Source organism: Giraffa tippelskirchi, chromosome 8 (genome assembly GCF_054371585.1).
Source record: "Giraffa tippelskirchi isolate mGirTip1 chromosome 8, T2T-mGirTip1v1.2.pri, whole genome shotgun sequence".
In the NCBI taxonomy this organism is placed as follows: domain Eukaryota; kingdom Metazoa; phylum Chordata; class Mammalia; order Artiodactyla; family Giraffidae; genus Giraffa; species Giraffa tippelskirchi.
In genome coordinates, this window is record NC_137282.1 from 143,078,987 (window position 1) to 143,103,858 (window position 24,872).

A 24,872-nucleotide genomic window follows, 5' to 3' on the forward strand; every position below is an offset into this window, starting at 1 on the left:
AGTTTTATGTGCTTACTGGAATTAGTGTTTATCCAAAGTATATCATGATATGTTAAGGTGGAGATTGTAATTCCTAAAAAAATCACTATAATTCAAAATTACACAGAAATTGAACAAAGTAATGTATATGGGTCATAGCAAATACTTAATAAAAGGCAGTAAGGGAAGGAATAGAGAAAAAGACGTGAAACACATTTAAAAAATGAAAAATGGTAAACAAATCCACTCATAATAAATGTGAATGGATTAAACATATGTAGTTTTCTATGCTACATAATAAGTGATTACAAACTTAGCACCCCAAATCGACACACATTTATTATCTCATAATTTCTGTGGGTCAAGACTTCAAGCATACCTTAACTGGATCCTCTGCAAGGCGTTTTTTTGTTTTTGTTTTTTCAATTAAGATGTCAGTTGTGTTCTTATCTGGAGGACTGACTGTAAGATCTACTTCCACACTCACTAAGGACATCAGTAGAATTCAGTTCCCTGTGGTTATATCATAAGACTGAGGGACTTGACCGGTTGTTGACTGGAGGCTGCCTCAGCTCCTAGTGGCCACCCCTCAGTTCCTTATCACATGGGATTCAACATGGCTACTTCTTCAAAGACAGCACAGCAGAGTGTCTTAAGAAAGTCTTCTAGCAAAACAGACTCCGGTCATGTGATCATAGGCATGACACCCTATCACTTTTGCCATACTCTTTAAAAAAAAAATTTTTTTTTTTGTTTAATTTGGCTGCCTGTGGTCTTAGTTTTGGCATGTGGGATCCAGCTCTCTGACCGGGAGTCAAACCCAGACCCCCTGCATTGGGAGCTCTGAGTCTTAGCCACTGGACCATGAGGGAAGTCCCTGCTACGTTCTCTTGGTTAGAAACAATTCAAAGGTCCCAGAGACAGTCTCGAGGTAGGGGATAATAAAAGGTCATAAATATTAGAAGAATATCATTGGGGGTCATCTTAGAGTCTGTCTGCCACAGAGGGAACTTCCTTAACCTGATAAAAGAGTATTTATGAAAAACCTATAACTAATATCGTGTTGTTCACTCAATTGTGTCCAGCTCTGCGACCCCATGGACTGAAGCACGACAGATTTCTAACATTTCATTTATTTTTATTTTTTGGCTGTGCTTTCACTGCTGGGTTTGATCCCTGGTTGGGGAACTAAGATCCTGCAAGCCTTGCTGTGCTGCCAAAAGAAAAGCATGTCGGAGAAAGCCTACATTTCTGTGAACAGACTTGGTAGAAACCAGGGCTTTGAGACCTCTGCCAGTGAGAGTTCAGAAGAAAATGAGGAACATCTTATTGGAAACTAGAAAAAGGAGAAATCTTTGTTAAGTAATGATAGTAGTGGAAAGCTCAGCTAAATTACCTCCTGCAGTTATGTGGGAAGCAGAATTTGTAAGCAATGAACCTGGTTATATAGCCAAGGAGCTTTCTGAGCAAAGGGTTGGTGCTGCTTGATTTCATCTTCCTGTTTATGTTACAGTAACATGTCAGAAGAAGGAGAAAGAGGAACCAAGGTTGGCTTATTTTAAAATTTTTCAGACTCAGATGACAAAAGCCAGGAGGAGATGGAAAAGTGATGTCCTTTGTTTTTTCATCTTTCAGCTCCATGTCCTTGTCCCAGGCTCTACCATCCTGCCTCAACCCCACTGTGGGGGTTTGAATCTTCTCCCCTTCAACTGCCAAACCATGGAAAAGAGCTTACTCTGAGGCAACTGGGACTCAATGTTGCCTCATTTCCTCCAGAGCAAGGGAAGGAACTGCCCCTCCCAAATTCCTCATAGTCATTTCTGGCTTAAACAATAATCCTGCTGGATTTATTTTAATTGGACACTTTATTTTCCCTCCAGTGTTTCAGATAAAATTAACCTATAACATACTCATTAAAAGTGGAGGACATAATGATTTGGTATATGTTTGGACTGATAAAGGACTGCCAGTGTGACTGACGGGACATTTTAAATGAGTGGCAGTTCATACCATAAAACTTGGAGGGGGAAAAAAAATCACCCCAAGTGAGAACCTTGTTTTTGTGTCTTTATTGCCGATTTTCTCCCTAAATATGTAATTGTTTTTTTTCTTGCCCCGCGGTCCTCAGCAGGGAAAGCGCCTAGTCCTAACCACTGGACCGCCAGGGAATTCCTTAATGCTCCGTGTTTCTTTGACATGGCTACCAATTCAGTTTTAATTATTTGTTTATCACGTTCCCCCACTTAAAGCTGCTAGTCACTTTAAACTTCTCCGTAGTTTTCCAAGTACAGATTAACCTTATTTGCATTTGGATGAGGAAGAAACCAAGGCTCCTAGAGAGGCCCGCCTAGGATCTGAAGTCCGAGCGGGTGGGTCTCGTCTAGACCTGTCCTGGGCTACTGGCTCACTTGCTGTGGCATCGGCTATGCGGGATGCCATATGCTGGGGCTTACGTTGTCTCCAAGTTCAGCTTCAGCCGTTCTTCCCCAGATGGTGTTTTCCTGACGAGCTTATCTCTGAGTGACTGGTGCTCTCTGGTAGTGTCCCCACCCCCACTCTCCGCTTGTTCCCGGTTTCAGTTCCTCTAAAAGCTCCGCCCCGAATGCGATCCGGAGCTGGAGTGAAGCCGGTGGTGTCCGAGCTGTGCGCCACATCCCACCTGTGCCCGAAAGTCTTGGGGCCAATCGGAACAGCTAAGGCAATGCTGTGGGCCCCTGTCCTCTTGCATGTCTTCGTGGCATTCCTGCCAGAGACACAAACCCGTGAGTTGGGAGCGAGGGGTGGCGGGCTGGGAGAGTGGGAGAACAAGCCGAAACAGGCCGAGAGTGGAATTTTTCAGAGCATTGGAAGCTCAGTGGTGACTTACCAAAATCTTGGTGCAGGCTGTCACTCGCTTATTATTTGTGTGGGCTCTGTCAATAAGGACAGCTAGTGTAAACAAGAAAGAAGTTTGCAGATCTCTGAACCAGGTCAGAAGTCATAATTCTGTACTCTTGCTTAGAATAGATGTTCCTGGTTTCCCACTCCAGTATTCTTGCCTGGAGAATCCCCTAGGATCTTGTTGGGCTACAGTCTATGCGGGGTCGCAAAGAGTCGGACACGACTGAGCGGCTGAACTGAACTGAACAGTTTATGCTGTCGTTCAGGACGGAACGACTAACTTTCATTTTTAAAGTCTTTCGAAGGGCAAAGGCACAGCCAGAAACAAAAATTTGGGGTGGATGGTATCCAAGGTTTTAGATCATCTTTCTTTACAATTTAAAGTGTGTTTATTTATTTAGAAAGCATGCACATGTTCCATTATACCAATACATTCTGTAGAGTATACAAATTTACAGAAACAAATCCAAAAAGATGAGACAAAATATTTTAAATAACTTAAAAAAAATTGATCACAAGCTTGATTAATGACAGAGCTGAAAGAAAATAACGTGGCACACACATTCATCTTTTATTCATATGGAGAAAGGGCTTCACTGAAGTATTTGTTTAAATATGGCTTATGCAGGAAAACCCCATAGGAACAGTATGCAAAACTCTCACCACCCACTAAGCTACAATTTTTGTATTTCCCTGTATGCAGATTAATTTTTTGCAAAACCATTGTTCCCAGCCACAGGTCTCCTAACACAGTTGCTCAGCAGCTATTGCACTCCAGACTCTAGAAGTATACCAAGAGAGCCAGTAGGAAAGCCTGACTCATGGCTTAATTACTGGGTAAAATGTTTCCAGACCAGCAAGTAAAAACTCATGGAAAATGAAACAAATTCTTGACATATCTGAATTCATGTGAATTGACATATCTGAGGAGAAGGCAATGGCACCCCACTCCAGTACTCTTGCCTGGAAAATCCCATGGACGGAGGAGCCTGGTAGGCTACAGTCCATGGGGTCACTAAGAGTCGGACACGACTGAGCGACTTCACTTTCACACACTGGAGAAGGAAATGGCAACCCACTCCAATATTCTTGCCTGGAGAATCGTAGGGACGGCGGACCCTGGTGAGCTGCCGTATATGGGGTCGCACAGAGTCGGACACGACTGAAGCGACTTGGCGGCAGCAGCAGACATATCTGAAACATACCTGGCAGGGTGAATTTTTTTAAGTGTTACCTATTTATGAGCAAGAGAGAAGGAGAAATGGGTTCTAAATAAAGCTTTGCTACTAAGCTTCAGTTTTCTCACCTCTAACATGGAATTTAAGCGTTTTACTTCATACAGTTGTTAAAAGACTTAAAGAAATAACAGCAGACCACAGAGGAAATGCTCCAACACAATGACAATTTTTAGGAAACAATTTCTGTGTAGGCATAAGTAGTATGGTGAGTGCTTTAATAGGAGGATGGTGTAAATATTTCCATATTTATACTGTCTGCCTAAATGGAAAGTCACCCAGCCTATGGCTGTTTGGCTGAGCCTTTGAAAGAACAAAGGGGAGTTTGTACTCAGTGTCTTCCTTTTGCTGTTGTTTTTGTTGTTTTCCCTTTCCACAGTCATTCCCTCGAGTTCAGTGTCTGAACATCTAACCACAGCCTTGCTTCCTGCATAGCCCCTGTTAGCTGCAGGGTCACAGTAGGGATCAGCAGAGAGCAGACAGGGGCTGCTGGCTTGCATGTCCTCTGGGTCCTCAGGAATGACTTCTCAACTCAGCAGGTGCTTCTTAATGGAGTCTAGATCTGAGTGGGGTCAGAGTCCGTTCACAGTGAGAAGGACTTTATTCATCAGAGAAGGAGCCCGTGTCAAGTTGTTGAAGTGCAGAGGTTCTTCTGAAAAAAGAACAATGCTATTAGAAATGCTATGAATAAGTAATTTACAGAAGAATGAATTCAGCTGGCAGATAAACATGGAATTATGTTCAACTTCTCTATAACTTCATAAATTAATGTATAAACTAATATGTATGTATTTTAACTGCCATTTGTAGCAGTGTGACTAGACCTAGAAAATATATTTAGTGAAATGTCAGACAAAGAAAAATACTAATTGAGATTACTTATTTATGGAATCTAAAAATAATACAAATGAACGTACCTACAAAACAGAAAGACTCACAGACGTAGAAATCAAATTTGAGATTACAAAGAGGAGAGAACAGAGAGGAGGGACAAATTAGGGATATGGGATTAGTAGATACAAACTACTGTAAGTAAAGTAGATAGGCAACAAGGATTTGTTGTATAGCACAGGAAATTATACCCACTATCTTTAATCTGTTATGGAATGTAATCTTTCAAAATACTGAGTCACTGTGCTGTACACTTGAAACCAACACAATGTTGTAAAGCAACTGTACTTCAATTTTTAAAAACTCACACTTCGTTCATCTCCCCCACCCTGGGGCCATGGAAAAATTGTCTTCCATGAAACTGGTTCCAAAAAGGTTGGGGACTACTGCCCTAGTTGGTAATGTGGGTAGGCCTTATCTGATAAGTTGAAGGCCTTAAGGGGAAGACAGGTCTCCTGAGGAAGAGTGAATTCTACTTTCAGACTGCCTTTGGACATAAGCTGCAATATCGTGTCTTCCTTAGGTATCCAGCATGCAGCTCTGCCCTGCAGATTTGGACTTGCCAGCCCTGTAAAATTACATGAGCTAATTCCTTAAAGTAAATCAATCTTACTCTGTATATATGTAAATATATTGTTGTTGTTACATACATATAAATATTTGTATAGTGCATACATATATATTTATATGTGTATACATATGTGTGTATATTTATTTATTCAAATTCTCCCAGTGCGTACTCTGTGTGGAATTTAAATTCACTTATGCAGAGGGTTGTAATTGTCTTTTCATTGTTTTATGCTGTGCGCCATGTCTCCTATTAGACACATGCTCATTCTCTAGATCCTCACGCAGTAAATTCTGGAGCTCGCTCTGACCCACTGTCGCTTGTTCTCACCTCAGGGTCACACTCTCTGCAGTATTTCTACTCAGTTGTGTCTGAACCGGGTCCAGGAGTCCCTTCATTTATGGCTTTTGGCTTCGTGGATAACCAGCCCTTCATTCGCTATGACAGTGAAGAGATGAAGGCAAAGTCTTGTGTTCATTGGTTGAGGGAGGAGCCAAGTTACTTTGATGATGAGACCAAGATCTTCACAAGTCGGATGAAGATTTTTCACTTAAATCTGAGGAATGTGCAGCAATATTACAACCAAACCAAGGAGGATGGTCTGAACAGAGCGCTGGCACAAAAGCAAACAAGTAGGTGCCTCAGAGAAAGCAGAGGGAAGTGGTGCTTGTCACTTTATACCAATCCCCAGGGGTGAAAGGCTCTTGACAAGTGTTCCCTTAGGGTCAGGCTGGGGCAGAAGAACGTGTACAAGTTATCACTTGAGAACGAAAGCTGAGCTGGTCTGGTCACAATGGCGTAGGGTCTGTGTGACAAGAATTCATAATAGATTAATTAAGCAGTTTTATTGGGTCATGGATATATGCTGAACATGTAGCTTTTGAGTGCTAGAAATGGGGATCCAGAAAAGTGTAAACTGACGTTTGTCTTCAAAGAGCTTATAATTCATATGGGAAGGTACTCACACGTCTGAAAAGTTTATTGACCCTTCACTGCATACCGAGAGATGTCAAAGACAGGAGCCTCCTTAAATGCCATAGTTTGCTGAGATTCGTAGATGAGATACCCCAGTGATCGGAGTTTCATGAATGAGGCAGAACTTGATATAGAACCTGGTGGATGTGTATTACTTAGGTCTGTGAAGAACATAAAAGATGTTCCAAGCGGTAGGAAATTGAACAGGGGGATGGATTGAAATTTAATCATTTCTGGTTAATGTGTCTTGAGAGTTTAGGTCTGTTGAAACAAGTTTGTAAAGGGCCTTGAAGCCCAATCAAGGCGTAAGCCAGGGAGAAGTATAATTCAAGCGAAATGCTGAGGCATCTCAGCTTTTACCAGTTGATCCTTCTAGGAACATGAATTCAACAAAGGTTTATCTGATGGTTACTTTACAGGCACTGATGTAGACCCTGCCTTTCAAGGGCTCACAGTGTAAGAAGAGAGTGATGGTACACAATAAAGTTAGAGTATGCAAGTGTTAGACGAGGAACTTGATCTGGGAATCTGTGGAAACCCAGAAGCACGTGTGGCGAATCCAGGCTGCAGTGATCTCAGATTTATTCATATTTGACTTTGAAATTCATTTGAGAAGTTTTTCAGCAGTTTGGGCTTGTTGATGCTATTTGCTTTCTCTAGTGTCTCATGTTGTTGTTGTCCTTTAAGTAGCTAACTTGGGTTGCAAAAGAGTCAGACACAGCTTAGTGACTAAACAGCAAGTGACCTGACTTAGTGATTAAACAACAACAGTATGAATATTAGTCTGCTTGGCCTACCATGACAAAATACCACAGACTGCATGATTTAAGCACCAGAAATTTATCTTCTGACTGTTCTAGAGACTGGAAAGTCCAAGGTCAAGGTTCAGCAGGGTTCTCTGTGGTGAGGGCTCACTTCCTGGCTTGTAGTTGGCCACATTCTCGCTTTCCTTGGTGTGTGCCCATGGAGTGAGGGAGAGATCTCCTTAACCCCTCTTGTCGCTGTTGGATTAGGGCGCCACTGTCATGACCTCATTTAAACTTAATTACTTCCTAGAATCTCCGAATACAGTTACATCAAGGGTTAGGGGTTCAACATATGAATATTAGAGGGATAAAATTTGGTCCATAGCTTTCAAGGAAAACTACTCAGTAAATTGTGCCCTCCTGTGTTAATGCTGTGTAGTGTGGTCCTGTTTTCAGGAACTTGAGCTTAGAATCTGAGGCTGTTAGCCTACAAGAGACCTGTTAGGTCATAATCTAACCCTCCATTTATACAAGATAAATGTAGAATGAATAACTTGCCCAGATTACACAGTTCATGGCAGAGTTCAAATCTGTAACTCCCAATCCATAGCCTTTTCAATACCTCCTGGAATTGACCATAGACCATTCCTCACAGCAGAACTGACTGTAAGTAAAAGAGATCGTTACTAGGGCAAAACTAGTTTGTCTATGGAATTTGAATGTCCTCTAAGGAGAAGATAAGAGATGGGAAGGTATGGGGGACTGGAACCATGGATGGGAGGCCTTGGGGGCAGACGGTGCCTAACTGACACTGACTGACACCACTGTCCTGGGGCTGGGCAGGTCCCCACACCCTCCAGTTCACCTACGGCTGTGAGCTCCTGGAGGATGGCAGGACCACGTGGCACTGGCAGTATGGCTATGATGGTGAGGACTACCTGAGCTTGCATATGGACCCTCTGCAATACACAGCAGCCACATTCATTGCTCAATACACCAAACAAAAATGGGAGGCCAGTGGGAACTTCATAGAGAGAGACAAGAACTACTTGGAGAAGGAGTGCATCCTGTGGTTGTGGAGATACTTGACGTTTGGAGGGGAGAGCTTGAACCGCACTGGTAATGACTTCCCACAGCCCACCCATTCAGCCCTTCCCCCATCCCCAGCTTGGGCCATTTTCTGTGCAGAGTGTGGGTGAGGGTGTCTCCTCCAGAACTGACCCAGCACAGGGGTGTGAGATATTTAATGTGGGATGGCTGGGGCCAATGTGCTGATGATGACTTTCCTACAAGTCACAGATGTGGAGTGGGGGGACTTCCTGTCTTGAGTTTCCTGGGCAGTGCTGTCTGATCCACCCATTCTTTATTTTTTGTTTTTTTAAAATTTATTTTCCTGTAGTATAGTTGATTGACAATGTTGGATTTTTGGTTTTGGTTTTCTTTTGACCACACCTCATGGTATGTAGACTCTTACTTTCCTGACCAGGAATTGAACCCAAACCCCCTGCAGTGGAAGCATGGAGTCTTAACCACTGGACCACCAGGGAAGTTCCCTGAGCCACTTATTCTTATTAGTGCCAGGGAAACTACTCTCAGGAGGACACAGAGCTGCTTCATAGAATCTTGGAGATTTTTCATCCTTTTGGTACTTTGCTGCTAGATAACACACCTGTATCTAGAAAACATTGACCAAAGACTTGCTAAAAGAGTCGAGAGTCTTTGAAGGGGCTCTTATTCTGGAGGAGAACGTTAGACTGAGTTCCCACACCCTTGTCTTGAAGCTGGCTCAGCTTACTGTGGGTCCCTCTACCCTCGGATAGAGGAAGTTCCCTTTCTCCCACTGGTTGGCAGATGAGCCATTGGGAGTTGTGGTGGCTTGGTCTTTGGAGTCGATGCTACACAATAAACCCTTGCCTGAGCCCTCCCTGCTTTGTGTACCACAGAGCCTCCCAAAACATACATGACTCATCACCGCATCTCTGACCATGAGGTCACCCTGAGGTGCTGGGCCCTGGGCTTCTACCCTGAGGAGATCTCACTGACCTGGCAACGCAATGGGGAGGACCAGACCCAGGACATGGAGCTTGTGGAGACCAGGCCTTCAGGAGACGGAACCTTCCAGAAGTGGGCGGCCCTGGTGGTGCCTTCTGGAGAGGAGCAGAGATACACGTGTCATGTGCAGCACGAGGGGCTTCAGGAGCCCCTCACCCTGAGATGGGGTAAGGAGGGGGATGGATGGTCAACCTTATTATCAGGTAATCAGGAGCCTTCAGGAGAACTTCAGCAAGGTTAGGATTCATGCCTGAGGTCAGAGCCCCTTCCCTTTCTTCCACAGAACCTCCTCAGCCCTCCGTCCCCATCATGGGCATCATTGTTGGCCTGGTTCTCCTCATGGTGGCTGTGGTGGCTGGAGCTGTGATCTGGATGAAGAAGCGCTCAGGTAGGGAAGGGAGGGAGGGATCTGAGTTTTCTTGTCTCACTGGGGGTTTCAAGCCCAGGTAGAAGTTTGCCTGCCTCATTACTGGAAAGTTACCTCCACACACATGTGCTTGGTAAGTCTGGGGCTTTTTGCTTGCACTTATTCTTTGTAAGGCACATGTGAAAATGGAGACCAGCATCAATGTGATGAATCTGTTGATGGGGACATTGAAGGTCAGGGAAGGTCACAGTGAGGACAGGCCTCTGGGCAGGTGGTTGGTTCAGGCCCTGCACACCTACTTTCTTCATGGTTTTGGTCCTGCCCTGGGTTTTCAGTCACAGTTCTGGAAACTTCCCTGAGGTCTGGGACTAGGTAGTTTCTCTAGGGGCTCATGACCTGTCTTCTGCCTGGCTTCTCACAGGATATTGTTACTCTCCAAAAGGAAAAAATAGGATCTACTCTCAGACTGCAAGTACCAAGCACAGGTAGGGTCTGATGGCACACCCTGAGATCCTTGAAATAGTGCAGATGGGAGCCGATGGGGGACTCACCCACCCCATGATTCCTTCTTTAGCCCCATCTCTGGACTCCCGCCAGGTTGTTCTCCCCCAGGCAGCAACAGTGCTCTGGCCTCTGATGCTCTCACTGATCCTAAAAGTGAGACTCTTAAGGGACCCCCAATGGGAGAGAACTTGGGGCAGAGGGGACACACTGGGTGGTGGAGACTCTTTGATGAGACATTTTGAGCATGAGGGGGGTCTATTGAGAATGACTACTTATGATGATTGACCTGAATTTGTTCCTGATTATTTTCTTTCACAGTCTAGAGAATGGCTTTGTCTGGAGCTGAGTGATACAAGGTTTGTTTATGCCCCCACCCTCCTCCTTTGTGACGTCAGATCCCCCAACTCCCCTCTCTGCAGCTGTGTCTGAATGTGTCTGTGCTCCTATTGGCATAAAGGGAGGAGGTGGGGAGACAGGCCCACCCCTGCCCACCATGCCCCCTCCCCACCCTGACCTGTGTTCTCTTCCCTGATCTGCTTTCCTGTTCCAGACGAGGTGGGGCTGGGCAATCTCCATCCTTGTCTTAACTCCATGTTACACTGAATTGCAACTTCTTACTCCTTACTGAAAATAGGAATCTGGATATGAATTCATTTTTTCTATTTACTTATTTATCTTTGGCCCTGAGTCTTTGTTGCTGCCACTGGCTTTTTCTAGTTCTGGTGCATGGGCTTCTCATTACAGTGGTTTCTGTTCAGTAGTAGTGGCGCAAAGACTTAATTGCTCCATGGCATGTGGAATCTTCCCGGGGCAGGGATCGAACCTGTGTCTCCTGCATTGGCAGGTGGATTCTTAACCACTGGACCACCAGGGGAGTCCTGAATTTGTTTTTTCTGATTCTTGTCATGAGGTGAGGTTGGTGGGTTAATTAAAGGATAGGAAGATTCTTAAATTTTGTGAGAAATGAATGAAAGTGCTGAGAACCTTTTAAAATCTGTGTGTTTGCTATGCTGACTCTGTTGCAGGTGGAGCAGGAGAAGGCTGTGAGGAGCTGAGTGTGGACGGGGCCTGGGCCCAGTCAGAGCATCATGGGCTTTGATATGGTCGCTGCTGTTCTCATCTTCTCAACTCCTTTGTCCTTGTCTCTTCAGTAGAACCTTGTCTCACCAGGACCTGTGATCACAAGGACTGAGACATCACCTGAACCTTGTCTTGTCTTCTGGACTGCGGGCAGTGAGGACCTTATGTGGCTGGGTCAACCAGGGCTCAGGACTGGGTCTGGTCCTCAGTCCTCGTCTTTTAGGTGTTGATTTTTTCTTCTTCTTTATTTCTATAGAGAATTACACCTCTTCTTGTTCTTGCATATGAATTCTAGTCTTAATTTCCTCTAGGTGTCCCCATCTCTACAGGAGCAGGAGTAATTTTTGCCTGTCGTTGTCCCCACAAGGCTCAGGGGGGCCCTGCTCACCGTAGTGTCTGTGGCCTACAGAAATGACTCATCCAGCTCTTACCCCCCTTCCAAGGCTGTTTTCTGTGCTCTTAGCTCTAGAAGTGCTAGTGCTGGCTCAAATCCAGGCTCATGGATTTACAAAACTGAGTCTAATTTAGATTTGCATTGGTTTGGGAAATAGGACCCATAGGTCAAGGAACATTGCTTTCTTGAGTGGGACATGAATTTGTGTGCTGTGGTGTGCAGGAGGGTTGCTGTGGGAGGAAGGAGCTAGGAGAGCAAGGGAGAGCAGCACTTGTGAGAAAAGCAAGGCAGCATTGACTCCAGTTAGAGTAAACGTTGTGCTGTAGCTGCCGCAAGACAGCATGTGGCCTTAGGCTGCATTAATAAAGATACTGCCTTTAGAATATAGACTTCCCTGGTGACTCAGATGGTAAAGAATCTACCCACAATGCAGGAGACCCGGGTTTGATCCCTGGGTCAGGAAGATCCCTTTGAGAAGGAAATGGCAACCCACTCCAGTATTCTTGCCTGGAAAATCCCATGGACAAAGGAGCCTGGTGGGCTACATTCCATGGGGTCGCACAGAGTCTGACACAATACGGAGGTGCTGTCCACTTATCATTCATTCACCCGATCTGTGTGTTATGTTAGATACATCACACATTATTTTTGCATCTAAACAATTTCAGAAAACCAAAATCAGGCAAAGTTACTGGCTTGTGGAGCTTGTTCTAGTGAGAAGGGGCAGAGTGTGCATTATGAGCCTAGTGAGTAAGGGAGTGTTTCCCTTAGAGGTTGGTAAGTGCTCTGAGGAAGGTGACCCAGAGTATGAGTGTGTGGGGACAGGGAAGGTGGCTGTGTTACTAGGGTGGTCAGTGGGCCTCATTGAGAAGGTGACCTTTGAGTAAAGATGTCAAGGACATGAGGGAATGGCCACAAGGATGTCTGGGAGAAGTTCTCTCCAGGCAGAGGAGCTTCAGTGCAAATGCACGGGGGCAGGAGAGTGTCTGTGTTCAAGGAAGAGTGAAGAGGCAGGTGTGGCTGGTAGAGCAAAGAATTCAGATGAGGTCTCATGTGCGCCCAGATCATGTGGGCTTTGAGAATATTGGATTGATTTTCTCTGAGGAAGACGTAGTGCTCCAAAACAGTTTTGGGAGAAGAGGGACCTGGTATGACTTCTTTTTAGAAGCCTCAGTCTGGCTGCTGTGCTGAGGACAGAGTTGAGAAGTGAAGGGTGAACAAGGCAGTAGTGGAGACTGTAGAAATAGTGCAGGGTCCAGGTTGGAAATGTTGGTGCTTGTCTCATGTGTGGGCAGGGAAAAATATTACAGAGTGACTAGAACTGGATATATCTAAAGATGGACTTTACAGCATTTCCTAATGGATTAAGTCTGAGTTGTGAGAAAGAGGACTCCCAGACTTTCAGACTGTGGAAGTGGCTCAGTGGTAAAGAATCCGCCTGCCAGTGCAGGAGACCCAAGAGTCGTGGGTTCGATCCCTGGGTCTGGAAGATTCTCTGAAGAAGGAAATGGCAACCCATTCCAATATTCTTGCCTGGAAAATCCCATGGATAGAGAAGCCTGGTGGGTCACAGTCCATGGGGTCACAAAAGAGTTGGACACGACTTAGCAACTAAACAACAACAAAAAAATATGGGTATTCAGTTGAGGAAATGCTGAATTTGGATGCCTATTAGAGATTCAAGTTAGGTTGTCAGTTGGGACACACATTTGGAGTTTAGGAGAGATGTTTTGGGTGGAGAAATAGATTTTGGAAGTGACGCCGTATAAATGCTATTTATAATCTGAGGACTGCTGAGAGGGATTAGAGGAGGAAGGAACAAGGACTGAACCCTGGACCTCACAGCACTCTATAGTCTGATCGGATCACGCACCTGAGCAGACTGCACGATTCTGACACACGTCTAGACAGCACAGAGACCAGGGAGTCCCCGACTTACCTGTGCCCGAGAATTCCCTGGACATCTCATTAAGTTCCTGTGGTCCAAAGTAGAATGTAAGAATCTGAACTTACAACAAGGTTGGTGCTGATGCTGCTCACCTTCAGAGCACACATTTAGTAGTAAAAACGTAGAGCAGGATTCCCACATGGCTGTTCATCAGCCTCACCTTAGGGCTTGTTGAATAAGCAAGTCTTGGGCTCTGTGCTCAGCTTTCTGAGATGGTGGGTCTACGGAGAGGCCCGAGTGTTTTGCAGCAGTAGCTATAAGCAGTCTTAGGTCTTAGCCAGGTTGAGGACGACTGACAAAGGTCAGTGATCGGAGCACTCAGGTTGGGGAAGTGTCTTAAATCCACAATTAAATGTTGTTTTTTTTCCTGGGAAGAAAAAGCAAGACATCTGCTGGGACATTTATGTTGTTTGCCCTACCCTGGGATGGAAAACTGAGGAAGTGGTTATCAGCTCTGAATCCTTACTCTCTGAAACTATTCCCTGCATTGACTTCTCACTTACTTCTTGGTGCAATCAATGGAATCCCAAGTTTTTCTAATTTAAACATGTATATATGTGTGTTTGTGTGTACATATGCTTACATATTTGGCTCATTTTATTTCAGGGTCTGAGTCAGCATATTCAGGAACAAAATTCTTGATGTTTTTCTAAACTGAATTACATACAGGAACCACTGCTCTGTTGCTGGGCATAGTTGCCTTTGTTACCACGACACCCCTGATGCTGGACACTCAACTATGTGGCTAGAACTGCTACCACTATTGCTGTTGGCAACTGAATGTCACTACTGCCACTCACCACCTTTGCCAAATGCCTTGTGTACACACCCAGCAAATATGTGTCATTATGTCCAGAGTCACAGCTCAGCAAGTGTCATGTGACTTAAGAGTGCCTCATCTTTCCCAGCTGTATATTTGGGGAACTGAGTTTTCCTCTCTCATGGAAGGATGTAGTCTCTGTCTTTCAAGACTCTTGCATGTTGCAGCTGATATCACAGAAATACAAAGGAGTATGAAAGACGACTGTGAATGATTATACAGCAAACAAACTGGAGGAGCTAGAAGAAGTGGGTATACACAACCTACCAAGACAAAATCATGAAGAAACAGAATAGCTGAACAGATCAATAACAGGTAAGAAGACTGAATCAATAATCAAAAACTTCCCAGCGCATGGGAAAGCTGGACAGCTACATGTAAATCAATGAAATTAGAGCATTCCCTCACAACATATGCAAAAATAAATTTTAAATGGTTTAAAGAACTAAATGCAATACTTGACACCATATGTCTCTTAGAAGAGACTATAAGCAAAATATACTTGGACATAGATCGTAGCAGTGTTTTCTTAGATTACTCTGTTCAGTCGCTCAGTAATGTCCGACTCTTTGCGACCCCATGAACCGAAGCACACCAGGCCTCCCTGCCAGGAGCCAGCACATGAGATCCCACCCATGACAAGGTCATGAGGAGAAGACCTGACGAGCAAAGCAACTCAGGCCTCAGGGATTTCGATAAGCTGCCTCAGCGCTCACCTTAAAGATGATATCTTTCTGATGCTTGCTATAATAGACTGCTCCCTAATTTCTGTGACTTAGGCAGAAGGCCTTCCCTGATCCTTTCCTAACCAGGTCAATTTAAAACTCTAATCGACATGCCCCCCAAATGGCAGCACTCTATAAGATTATCCATAAAATAGAGTATTTTAATCTAAACTCTTGTTAACATCTTAGTTTGCTTGATAAATGTGCCTGTGCCTTTAGAGCTAATGTGCATGACTGCTCCTCAACAATAAACAGCATTGAGAGCCTGTAAGCACAAAAGGTCCCAATGGGCACAGAACCCTTCGAGGGGAAGAAAGCCTATTGGAAAACATAAGAAATACTACTCTCTAAAACTGTTATTCGGTATATATTTACTTGCTATGTTTTTGCTATTAACATCTTGAGCCTGTATAATAAAGGTATAATAGTTAGAGACTTATATAAATAAAGGTTTAGCCTTAATATAAAAATAATAAGAGTTGTTAATCTAGCTGGTGATTTTTATTAAAGAACTGACTTGCGCTACATTGTTTCAGCTTGCTGTACCATGACCTTATGGGACCACATTCTTTTCTGTTAAGCTTAAGGCAAAAGATAGATTACAAAAAACAGGTTTTACTTTAAACCTTTGAGTTAATGAATCCTTTCTTTGTCATAATCCACTGTACCTGTGTTCTTTAAAAAACAAGTGTTTTGGCTAATCAACCCTTATCACTAAAGAGTCATAAACATGTTAGCAGGCCTCCAGGCCAGAAGATAATGTAAACAACTTAAGAGCTTTGCAAATAAGATATATACAAAAATATCCTGGTTTCAATAAGGGTCAAAAACTTCGGACCCGTTAAGCTGATTTGGCATGACTCTACAACTCAAGATACAAAAGCTCCCTTTGAAACATAAAGCTCAGACGCAGATGCTGCTTCACACCTGCCTAGTCTCGCTGTGTCTTCTCTTCTCTTCGCCGACGCCGTCCATCCTGAGGGAACCCCTGGACCAGCTGGAGCAGGACTCCGGCACCTCCCTGTCCATCGCCAACTCCCAGAGTTTACCCAAACTCATGTCCATTGAGTAGGTGATGCCATCCAACCATCTCATCCTCTGTCGTCCCCTTCTCCTCCTGCCCCCAATCCTTCCCAGCATTAGGGTCTTTTCAAATGAGTCAGCCCTTCGAATCAGGTGGCCAAAGTATTGGAGTTTCAATTTCAGCATCAGTCCTTCCAATGAACACCCAGGACTGATCTCCTTTAGGATGGACTGGTTGGATCTCCTTGCAGTCCAAATGACTCTCTCAAGAGTCTTCTCCAACATTACAGTTGAAAAGCATCAATTCTTCGGCGCTCAGCTTTCTCACATCCATACATGACCACTGGAAAAACCATAGCCTTGACTAGATGGACCTTTGTTGGCAAAGTAATGTCTCTGCTTTTTAATATACTGTCTAGGTTGGTCATAACTTTCCTTCCAGGGAGTAAGTGTCTTTTAATTTCATGGCTGCAGTCACCATCTGCAATGATTTTGGAGCCCAAAAAAATAAATTTAGCCACTGTTTCTGCTGTTTCCTCATCTGTTGGCTATGAAGTGATGGGACCAGATGCCATGATCTTAGTTTTCTGAATGTTGAGCTTTAAGCCAACTTTTTCACTCTCCTCTTTCACTTTCATCAGGAGGCTCTTTAGTTCTTCTTCGCTTTCTGCCATAAGGGTGGTGTCATCTGCATATCTGAGATTACTGATATTTCTCCTTGCTATCTTGATTCCAGCTTGTGCTTCATCCAGCCCAGCGTTTCTCATGATGTACTCTGCATATAAGTTAAATAAGCAGGGTGACAATATACAGCCTTGACGTACTCCTTTTCCTATTTGGAACCAGCCTGTTGTTCCATGTCCAGTTCTAACTGTTGCTTCCTGACCTGCATACAGGTTTCTTAAGAGGCAGGTCAGGTGGTCTGGTATTCCCATCTCTTTCAGAATTTTCCAGTTTATTGTGATCCACACAGTCAGAGGCTTTGGCATAGTCAATAAAGCAGAAATAGATGTTTTTCTGGAACTCTCTTGCTTTTTCGATGATCCACCAGATGTTGGCAGTTTGATCTCTGGTTCCTCTGCCTTTTCTAAATTCAGCTTGAACATCTGGAAGTTCACAGTTCACATATTGCTGAAGCCTGGCTTGGAGAATTTTGAGCATTACTTTACTAGCGTGTGAGATGAGTGCAATTGTGTGGGGCCTAGTCAAACTTAAAAGCTTTTGGATAGCAAAGGAGACCATTAATGAAATGAAAAAGATAGCCTGCAGAATGGGAGAAAATATTTGCAAAGGATGTAATTGACAAGAAGTTAATATACAAAATATACAAACAACTCATACAACTCAATATCATGAAACAAATTCCCAACCAAAAAATAGGCAGAAGACATTTCTCCAAAGAAGACATACAGGCTTCCCTGGTTGTCCAGCAGTTAAGAATCCGCCTTGCAACATGAGGGCCACCTGTTCGATCTCTGGTCCAAGAAGATCCCACATGCCACAGAGCAACTAGGCCGGTGTGCCGCGACTACTGAGCCCACGCATCCTAGAGCCTGTGCTCCACAACAAGAGGAGCCACTGCAATGAGAAGTCGAAGCACCGCAACTAGAGAATAGCCCTCACTCTCTGCAACTAGAGAAAGGCTTCCTGCAGCAACCCAGGAGAGATCTGGGGTTCTTGAGGAAACGACAAACTTTTTTTTTTCCTCTACATTCCTTAAATAACTCAGTTTAAACCCTGTACTAGGGATTATATAACAACAATGTATGCTACTTGAGGACAGTTTCTCCTTCCTGAAAACCTTCTTATTAATCCTGATATCTTAGAATGTATATTATGGGAGTGGGTCTGGTAGGATCTTTCTATTGTTAAGTTCTAATCCTGTTATCCTAAAATGTAAATTGTCAGAGTGAGTCTGGTAAAATTTTTACAACCTTGAGACATTCTTTTGATTTATTGTAATAGCTAATTTAAAAAGTATATAATTTCCTTGCTACACTAGTGAGGGGGGCACTCTCTGGCCGCCTTCTGATGTCTATGTTAGAAACTTTCTCTGCCCCTTTTCACTGTAATAAAACTTCTGCCACACAAGAGCCCTGAGTGGTCAAGCTTGGTCTCTGGTCCCAAAGTTAAATCTTCAGAGATCACGAATCCGACATTGTTCACCGTAAGCTATCACACGCACAAGGTTGAAAAATCTCAAATAATAAAAAGTGTATACAGTGAAAAGTAAATTTTTCTCCCCTATCCATCTACAGTTTTTCCAAATTTTTTTCCTGGACCCAACCACTGTTGCCGGTTTCTATAGTGTTATAGAGGGAGATTTCCCTTTTTATCAGGTGTCATTTTACTACACGTTCTATCTGTACCTTTGTTTTTCAACTTAAAATATATTCTGAAAATATTCCATTTTTTTACAGACAAATCTGATTTAGTTTAAGATAATAAAAATTATGACATTCTTGATTTTTAAAAATTTACCAAGTGTAACAAAAATCATCCTTATTCCATAATAATGGTTTTATTGGAGAACAAAGTCACCTAGATTAAACACTATCCATTCTCCAGCCTTCCTTGAATTTAACCATGTCTGTGTGACTAAATTATGATCAATATGATGACCTAGATACTAAGTTTTCCATTTTGCCTTTAAAGGGCTTCCACTCTCCTCCTCTCCTGCTCTCCCTGGTTGCTTATGGACCCTGAACATGGTCTTAGGTACCTTGTGCATATTTGCTCAGTCATGTCCGACTCGTTACGGCCCTATGGACTATAGTCTGCTAGGTTCCTCTGTCCATGGGGATTCTCCAGGCAAGAATATTGGAGTGAGTTGCCATGCCCTCCTCCAGGTGATCTTCCCAACCCAGGAATCAAACCTAGGTCTACTGCATTGCAGGCGGATTCTTACCTTCTGAGCCACCAGATGACCAAGACCAAATGGAACTGGAGGGCAGGTTGTTTGACCCAAGAGTGTCTTGACTGACTGCCGAGCGGTTTCAGTTGATTGTGGCATGAAAGGGAGAGTCTTCGGTACCTTCCTTGTGTGGATAAAACCATAGTTGGCAGAGTTCGAACCTGTGCAGGGAAACCCCAATGGATTTCAAGTCCATCGCCTTAACCACTTGGCCACAACTACTTTCAGGTGCCTTGGGTCATCCCAGTAAGGGCACCACCCCCGGAAAAGCAGAGAAGGAAGGTAGGTCAGTAGTAACCCTGGATGCCTGGATACCTTCGTGGTACAGAACCCCTCTAGCAGTCCTGGAACTGCCTGCCTCACTATCATGGGAAACTCTTCCATCCTGTTTAGATCACTATTATTTGGGTTTCTGCTACACACACTGAATTAATACTTGTCGAGAGAATAGGACTTCCTAGGAGTGTGTGGCTGTGGTGATCTGTTCTGATATGAACAGAGATCCGGTTTCAGTGTCACCACTGTGGGCTCCTGGGTGGGACATTATTCTAAAGTAAAGTAAGGGGAGCTGGGTCCCAGGCGCAGCACGGGGAGATTGGAGACTTACCCTCCTAATCTTTCCAGCCCTGGGACTCACCAGGTGCTAGGTTTGGAAGTCTTTGTTTCTACACTTCCTGTTTTCACTACAGATCAGATTCCTTGTTTGTTTTATGATTTATTCTGGAAGTGGCAAACTGTGCTCAGAGATTGAGATTGTCTTTGCCAGTAGTTTATTTAACAGAGGTTCACTGTGAAAATCATAATAATTTCAAAAGCCAATAGCATACAGGATAATGTCTTTTAATAAGCTAATAAAATACTCCAAACAAATGATTAACTACACTGTTGTTCTAGGCAAGGAAATATGACAGAGATAATGTCTAAATATACTGTGAGGTGCATCTTTTATAGCAGTTTGGTTTCTCGGGAGAGAAGGTTTTCCTGGAGCGTGTGGCTAGGGAACGTTGGCCCTTACGTTGGCAGGCACAGGAGCCTGCTCTGAGGGTTATCGCTCCAGGGACATTGCATGGCTTGTGTCTCTGCCAATAACGAGGGCCTCAGTGGAGCGGTAACTCTTGTCCCTTTCCTTCCTGAGACTGCTGCATGGTTGGATATCACTGCCGACCAAAGGGGTGCCTTGGCCAAAGCAGGAGCAAGTGTCTCAATACCTTCAGAGAGCTAGATCTACAAAGGATAGTTTTGCCCTGACTGAAACTCTCAGATAGTCTTCCCTATCTCTTGGTTTTTTATATTCCAGCTGTCCCTTTGTCATAGTTGTTCCTGCACATATTCTTATCAGTCAGTCCCCAGCAAGCCTCTCAGCAACTGGGCTGCTAAGTTCTTGTCAGTCAACAGCAGAGGACATGACATCCTTCACAATTTAGTTCATTCTTAAATCAAAACAACTGTACTTCGAAGAAAAATTTTTTTTTGCTCTTTGCCATAAACAAGTGGATTAAAATGACTCCACTTAAGGTGGAAGATCTGAAAAGGGATCTGAAATAATTTCAAACCAATATACAACAGTCCTTGCTGTCGTTTAGTCACTACTAGTGGCCGTCTATGGGGTCGCACAGAGTCGGACACGACTGAAGCGACTTAGCAGCAGCAGCAGCAGCAGTGGCCTCTCCCTCTTCCTCCTCCAGTCTGACGGCAGAGACTGTGAAGGATGAGATCCAGAGGAGGAACTCCTTAGATGGAAAAGGAATGCAGGGTCACTTGACAGTGGTTTTCACCGGGAATTTCTGCTTTCCCAGCCTGGCTTGGACAACTGAACTGAGACAACTGATCCCAGTTCCCTCATATCCTGTCCCTGGTCATCCCCAAGTAAATATTCCATCACCCAGTTCTTGGATTCTATTTGGTATCAGTAAGTCACTATCTACAGCTTATACTCTAAGGGTAAAAGTTACACATGGGCATGGATGCCAGAAGATGAAGATTTAGGGGAGGATCTTAGAGTCTGTTTACCGCCCAGTAATTTTGTGATTAAAAGAGTCAAATGTTGTTAGCTAGAAACTAAAGGTAAAGAAATGAAAAGAAAGCCAACTTTGCTAATAGTTAATGTTCCCTCACTTTTCTCATGGACCAAAGAATTCTCAAGAGTCTTTTTATTTAATAGTGACATGGTTTAATAATCAGTATGACCTTAAATAACTTAGGAAGTATTATTACGTACCAAGGGATGCACATGACCCAGACCTGACCAATCAGGGTGTAACCACAGTGTACCACATCTGCCTAGCAACAGGGATTGGTCCAAGGATAACTGTCTCTGGTCCTTTATATAGGGACACAATGAGAAAGAGGTTTATCTTTCTGCTTAAGTTGTTTAAGTGGGGCAGTGTGAGGGAGGTTAGAGATGACCTTGGGTACTTTCCCTAAGAACAGAGAGATCTGACGACAAGTTTGAGTCCCTGGATCAAGTCATGTCTCAAGTTAGCCCCATCCTTGCCCTCTCAGGTAAATCAACACGTTTAATCTCTTCAGCTAAAACTGTTAACTTGTGACTGAAAGAGTCCTGCCACAATAATGTGAATGAATATTGGTATTATTTTGGATGTGAGGGCAATCCAGTTTTGACATCTGTCACCTCATTTATCGCCAGGGTTGATTCAGCTGATCTGGCTGGTTAAGAGGGAGTCCCCTCTCCCCTTCACTGCTATATGTGCATCCCTCCCGAAGCTGCATGCATGGTCGAAGAGCATGACCATCCCTGATAGAAGAGGGCCGGTCTTTGGTCAAGGGTATTACGAGTAGCTGCACTCCCCTGCTAGAACCTCCAAACAAGCAAATATTGTTATTTTTAATGGGGGCCCAGTGGAATTTAATGTTCTCTCCATCACTCAGCTCCAATGACTAGAAGTATAACCTCTATACTTACATTACTATGTGAGCCCTTGAATAATAGTTCTGAGTGACGCTCTGTGGGAAGCAAGGGCAAAATCCTACCTGGAATACAAGTCAGCCCAGATCAAGATCAATCCGTGATATTTCCAGGATGGAAGAGTAACAGTATAATCAATTGCAGGATTTCTCTGGTGGTCCAGTGGTTAAGAGCCCACCTGCCAATGCAGGGGACATGGGTTCCATCTCTGGTCCAGGAAGATCCCACATGCGCGGAGCAGCTAAGCCTATGCGCCAAAACTACCGAGCCTGCGCCCCCTAGAGCCCGTGCTCTGAAACAAGAGAAACCCACACAATGAGAAGTCCGCGGACCACAAATGGAGAGTAACCCCCGCTTGGCGCAACTAGAGAAAAGCCTGCTCAGCAGTGCAGTCAAAAATAAATTAATTAAAAAAAAAATCACATTCGGCTCATCTGCTGCAATTAAGCTAATTCGAGTTAAGTTCTTAGCAGTTCACTGTCATCTACCATGATCCATCCAATTTTTGCAAGAACCACACTGGCAAATTAACTGCTAATATGTTTGGACCACCCTCCAGTCCACATCTCTTATGTATTCAAAGGAGGCATTAAACTCTTTCATTACCCTTGAGATATAAAATCGTTTTAATTTTCTATCCTGGCTAAGGTTCAAAGGCTATTTCATGAGCTTCCACTTAGCCTCTATTATCACCAAGCTTTTATTGCACAGGTCAAACAAATGAGAGGTTCCAGGAATTGTTAAACACGGCCATTCCAACGACACATTTGGAAACTGGGGAAATAATCACAGGGGGATGTGCGGACACAGAGAATCCACTGAGACATGGGTGGACCTGAGACAGGACACAAACTGTTTCCTGGTCCTCATATGCTGCTGCTGCTGCTGCTCAGTCGCTTCAGTCGTGTCCGACGCTGTGCGACCCCATAGACGGCAGCCCACCAGGCTCCCCCGTCCCTGGGATTCTCCAGGCAAGAACACTGGAGTGGGTTGCCGTTTCCTTCTCTAATGCATGAAAGTGAAAAGTGAAAGTGAAGTCGCTCAGTTGTGTCTGACTCAGCGACCCCATGGACTGAAGCCTACCAGGCTCCTCCATCCATGGGATTTTCAAGGCAAAAGAGTACTGGAGTGGGGTGCCATTGCCTTACCTCTCTTCTAATGGGAGTCCCTGATGGTGCTTTGGTTCCCTAAGAATTAGTGTCAAATTAGACTGTGTCTAATAAGCCTAGCAAAGATCTGGGCATTTTATCCAGTGTATTGTGGCCATTGATTCCTTTAGTGAAGGACTTGGGGAATTACTAGTGTACACACCTGCTATAGTGTTACAGAAACTATGGGGGCCTTTAATTAATGGATTCTGGGTCTGAAATCTGGCTCAGATCTGAAAACTGGTCAAGAAATCATAACTTTCTATTGAGGCTGTTTATCTCAGCCTTCAATTTATTTGTCATTCTTCTACTGCTTGAAATATTAGGCAACACTCTTGTAAGCTGCCCATCTATCTTGCTTCTAGGAGTACAATGGTCTGTTACCCATTTCCAAAATTCCTCACAGTCAGAATTTCTCTGGCTTCAATTCTGACATTGATGGCTATTTTGACAATTCTGCTCACTTTGTTTCTTACTTGCTGTCACCTGTCCTCTGCCTTTCTGGGATCTTATTATCCCCACTAATGTTAAGGAGACATTAACCCGAAGTTCTGTGATGTTATCTCCTAAAGTCAGCCGAAGCTCACCAAGGACAGACACAGTGAGCTTGATACTCCCCTTACCTGTGCATTCCTTATTGCCTGATAAACAGTATCCTTTGGGTCTCTCCAAGGAAATAGTCACCTGTGTGTTTTCCAGTTCTGTAGAGTAGATTCAGACTAGCATGCCCACTTCTCTGAACTTTTTCATCTTTCTTTCTACAAACTGCCATGGCAGTTCTGGCATCTTTACTTCATTTAACTGAACCATCACTTTCATTAGAACAGGTTTTTTTTGAGATATAATTCACATATATTATTCAATCATTTAAACTCAGTTGTTTTTACTATGTTCATAGAGCTAATGCAACAAATACCACATCAATTTTAAAACATTCTCATCACTCCAAAAACATTTTTAAAAACATTTTCATCACCACACATCCATTATTTCTAAGAAGTCATCCCCATTTCCGTCCAACATTCCCTGAGCCCTAGGCAACTACATATCTACTTTCTGTCTTTATAGATTCACTTATTAAGGACCCATTGTTGTTCAGTCACCAAGTTGTGTCTGACTCTTCGAGGAAACGGACCCGTTAGATAAATGGAATAATACAATGTCAATCTTTGGTGACTGACTTCTTTCACAAAGCAAAATGCTTTCAAAGTTCATCTCCATTGTAGCATGAATCAGTACTTCATTCTTTTCCATGGTCAAATAATATTGCATTATGTGGATATATCACCTTTTATCTATTCATTCATTCATGTGTTCATAGACATTCAGGTTATTTCTGTGTTTTGGTTATTATGAATAATGTTGCTTGAACGTATGTTCCAAACTTAATAATACACTTTAATAATTATTACTTCATATAATTTTGGGAAGTTTCTATGTTTATGTCTTCAAGGTCACTGATCTTTTCTTCTGCGATGTCAAATCTACCATTACACATCTAACATAATCTACCAGTCTACCAATACACATCCAGTGTATTTTTATCTCAGACATTTTCATCTCTAGAATTTTAATTGTGATCTTTTAAACATCTTTCATGTCTCTGGTATAACTTTTTTAACATAAGGAGTACATTTATAGTAACTTTTTTTTTAATTGACTGCACTGTGCAACGTATGGGATCTTAGTTCCCTGAC

At 43.6% G+C, this 24,872-nt stretch overlaps 1 protein-coding gene and 1 non-coding gene across 26 annotated transcripts in view; one reads left to right on the plus strand and one right to left on the minus strand.

Moving 5' to 3' along the window:
* The window catches only part of LOC145518407 (BOLA class I histocompatibility antigen, alpha chain BL3-7-like), a 63,582-nt gene that overhangs the window by 20,111 nt on the left and 18,599 nt on the right, over positions 1-24,872 (plus strand). For 7 of the 25 annotated variants that reach the window (XM_081522900.1, XM_081522893.1, XM_081522895.1 and 4 more), the window contains 7 exons: positions 5,889-6,185; positions 8,118-8,393; positions 9,218-9,493; positions 9,610-9,714; positions 10,115-10,178; positions 10,516-10,553; positions 14,226-16,090. In XM_081522900.1, coding sequence (XP_081379026.1) covers positions 5,954-6,185; positions 8,118-8,393; positions 9,218-9,493; positions 9,610-9,714; positions 10,115-10,178; positions 10,516-10,543 — 981 coding nt within the window. In that variant the 5' untranslated portion in view covers positions 5,889-5,953 and the 3' untranslated portion in view covers positions 10,544-10,553; positions 14,226-16,090. Of the gene's footprint in view, positions 1-1,614; positions 2,742-5,888; positions 6,186-8,117; positions 8,394-9,217; positions 9,494-9,609; positions 9,715-10,114; positions 10,216-10,515; positions 10,554-11,222; positions 13,667-14,225; positions 16,091-17,567; positions 18,279-24,872 lie in introns of those variants that run through there. The other 18 variants (XR_014062864.1, XR_014062866.1, XR_014062868.1 and 15 more) reach the window with 11 other exon arrangements.
* Positions 19,242-19,323, minus strand: TRNAS-UGA (transfer RNA serine (anticodon UGA)). Its single transcript has one exon. It is a non-coding gene; the product is annotated as a tRNA-Ser (tRNA).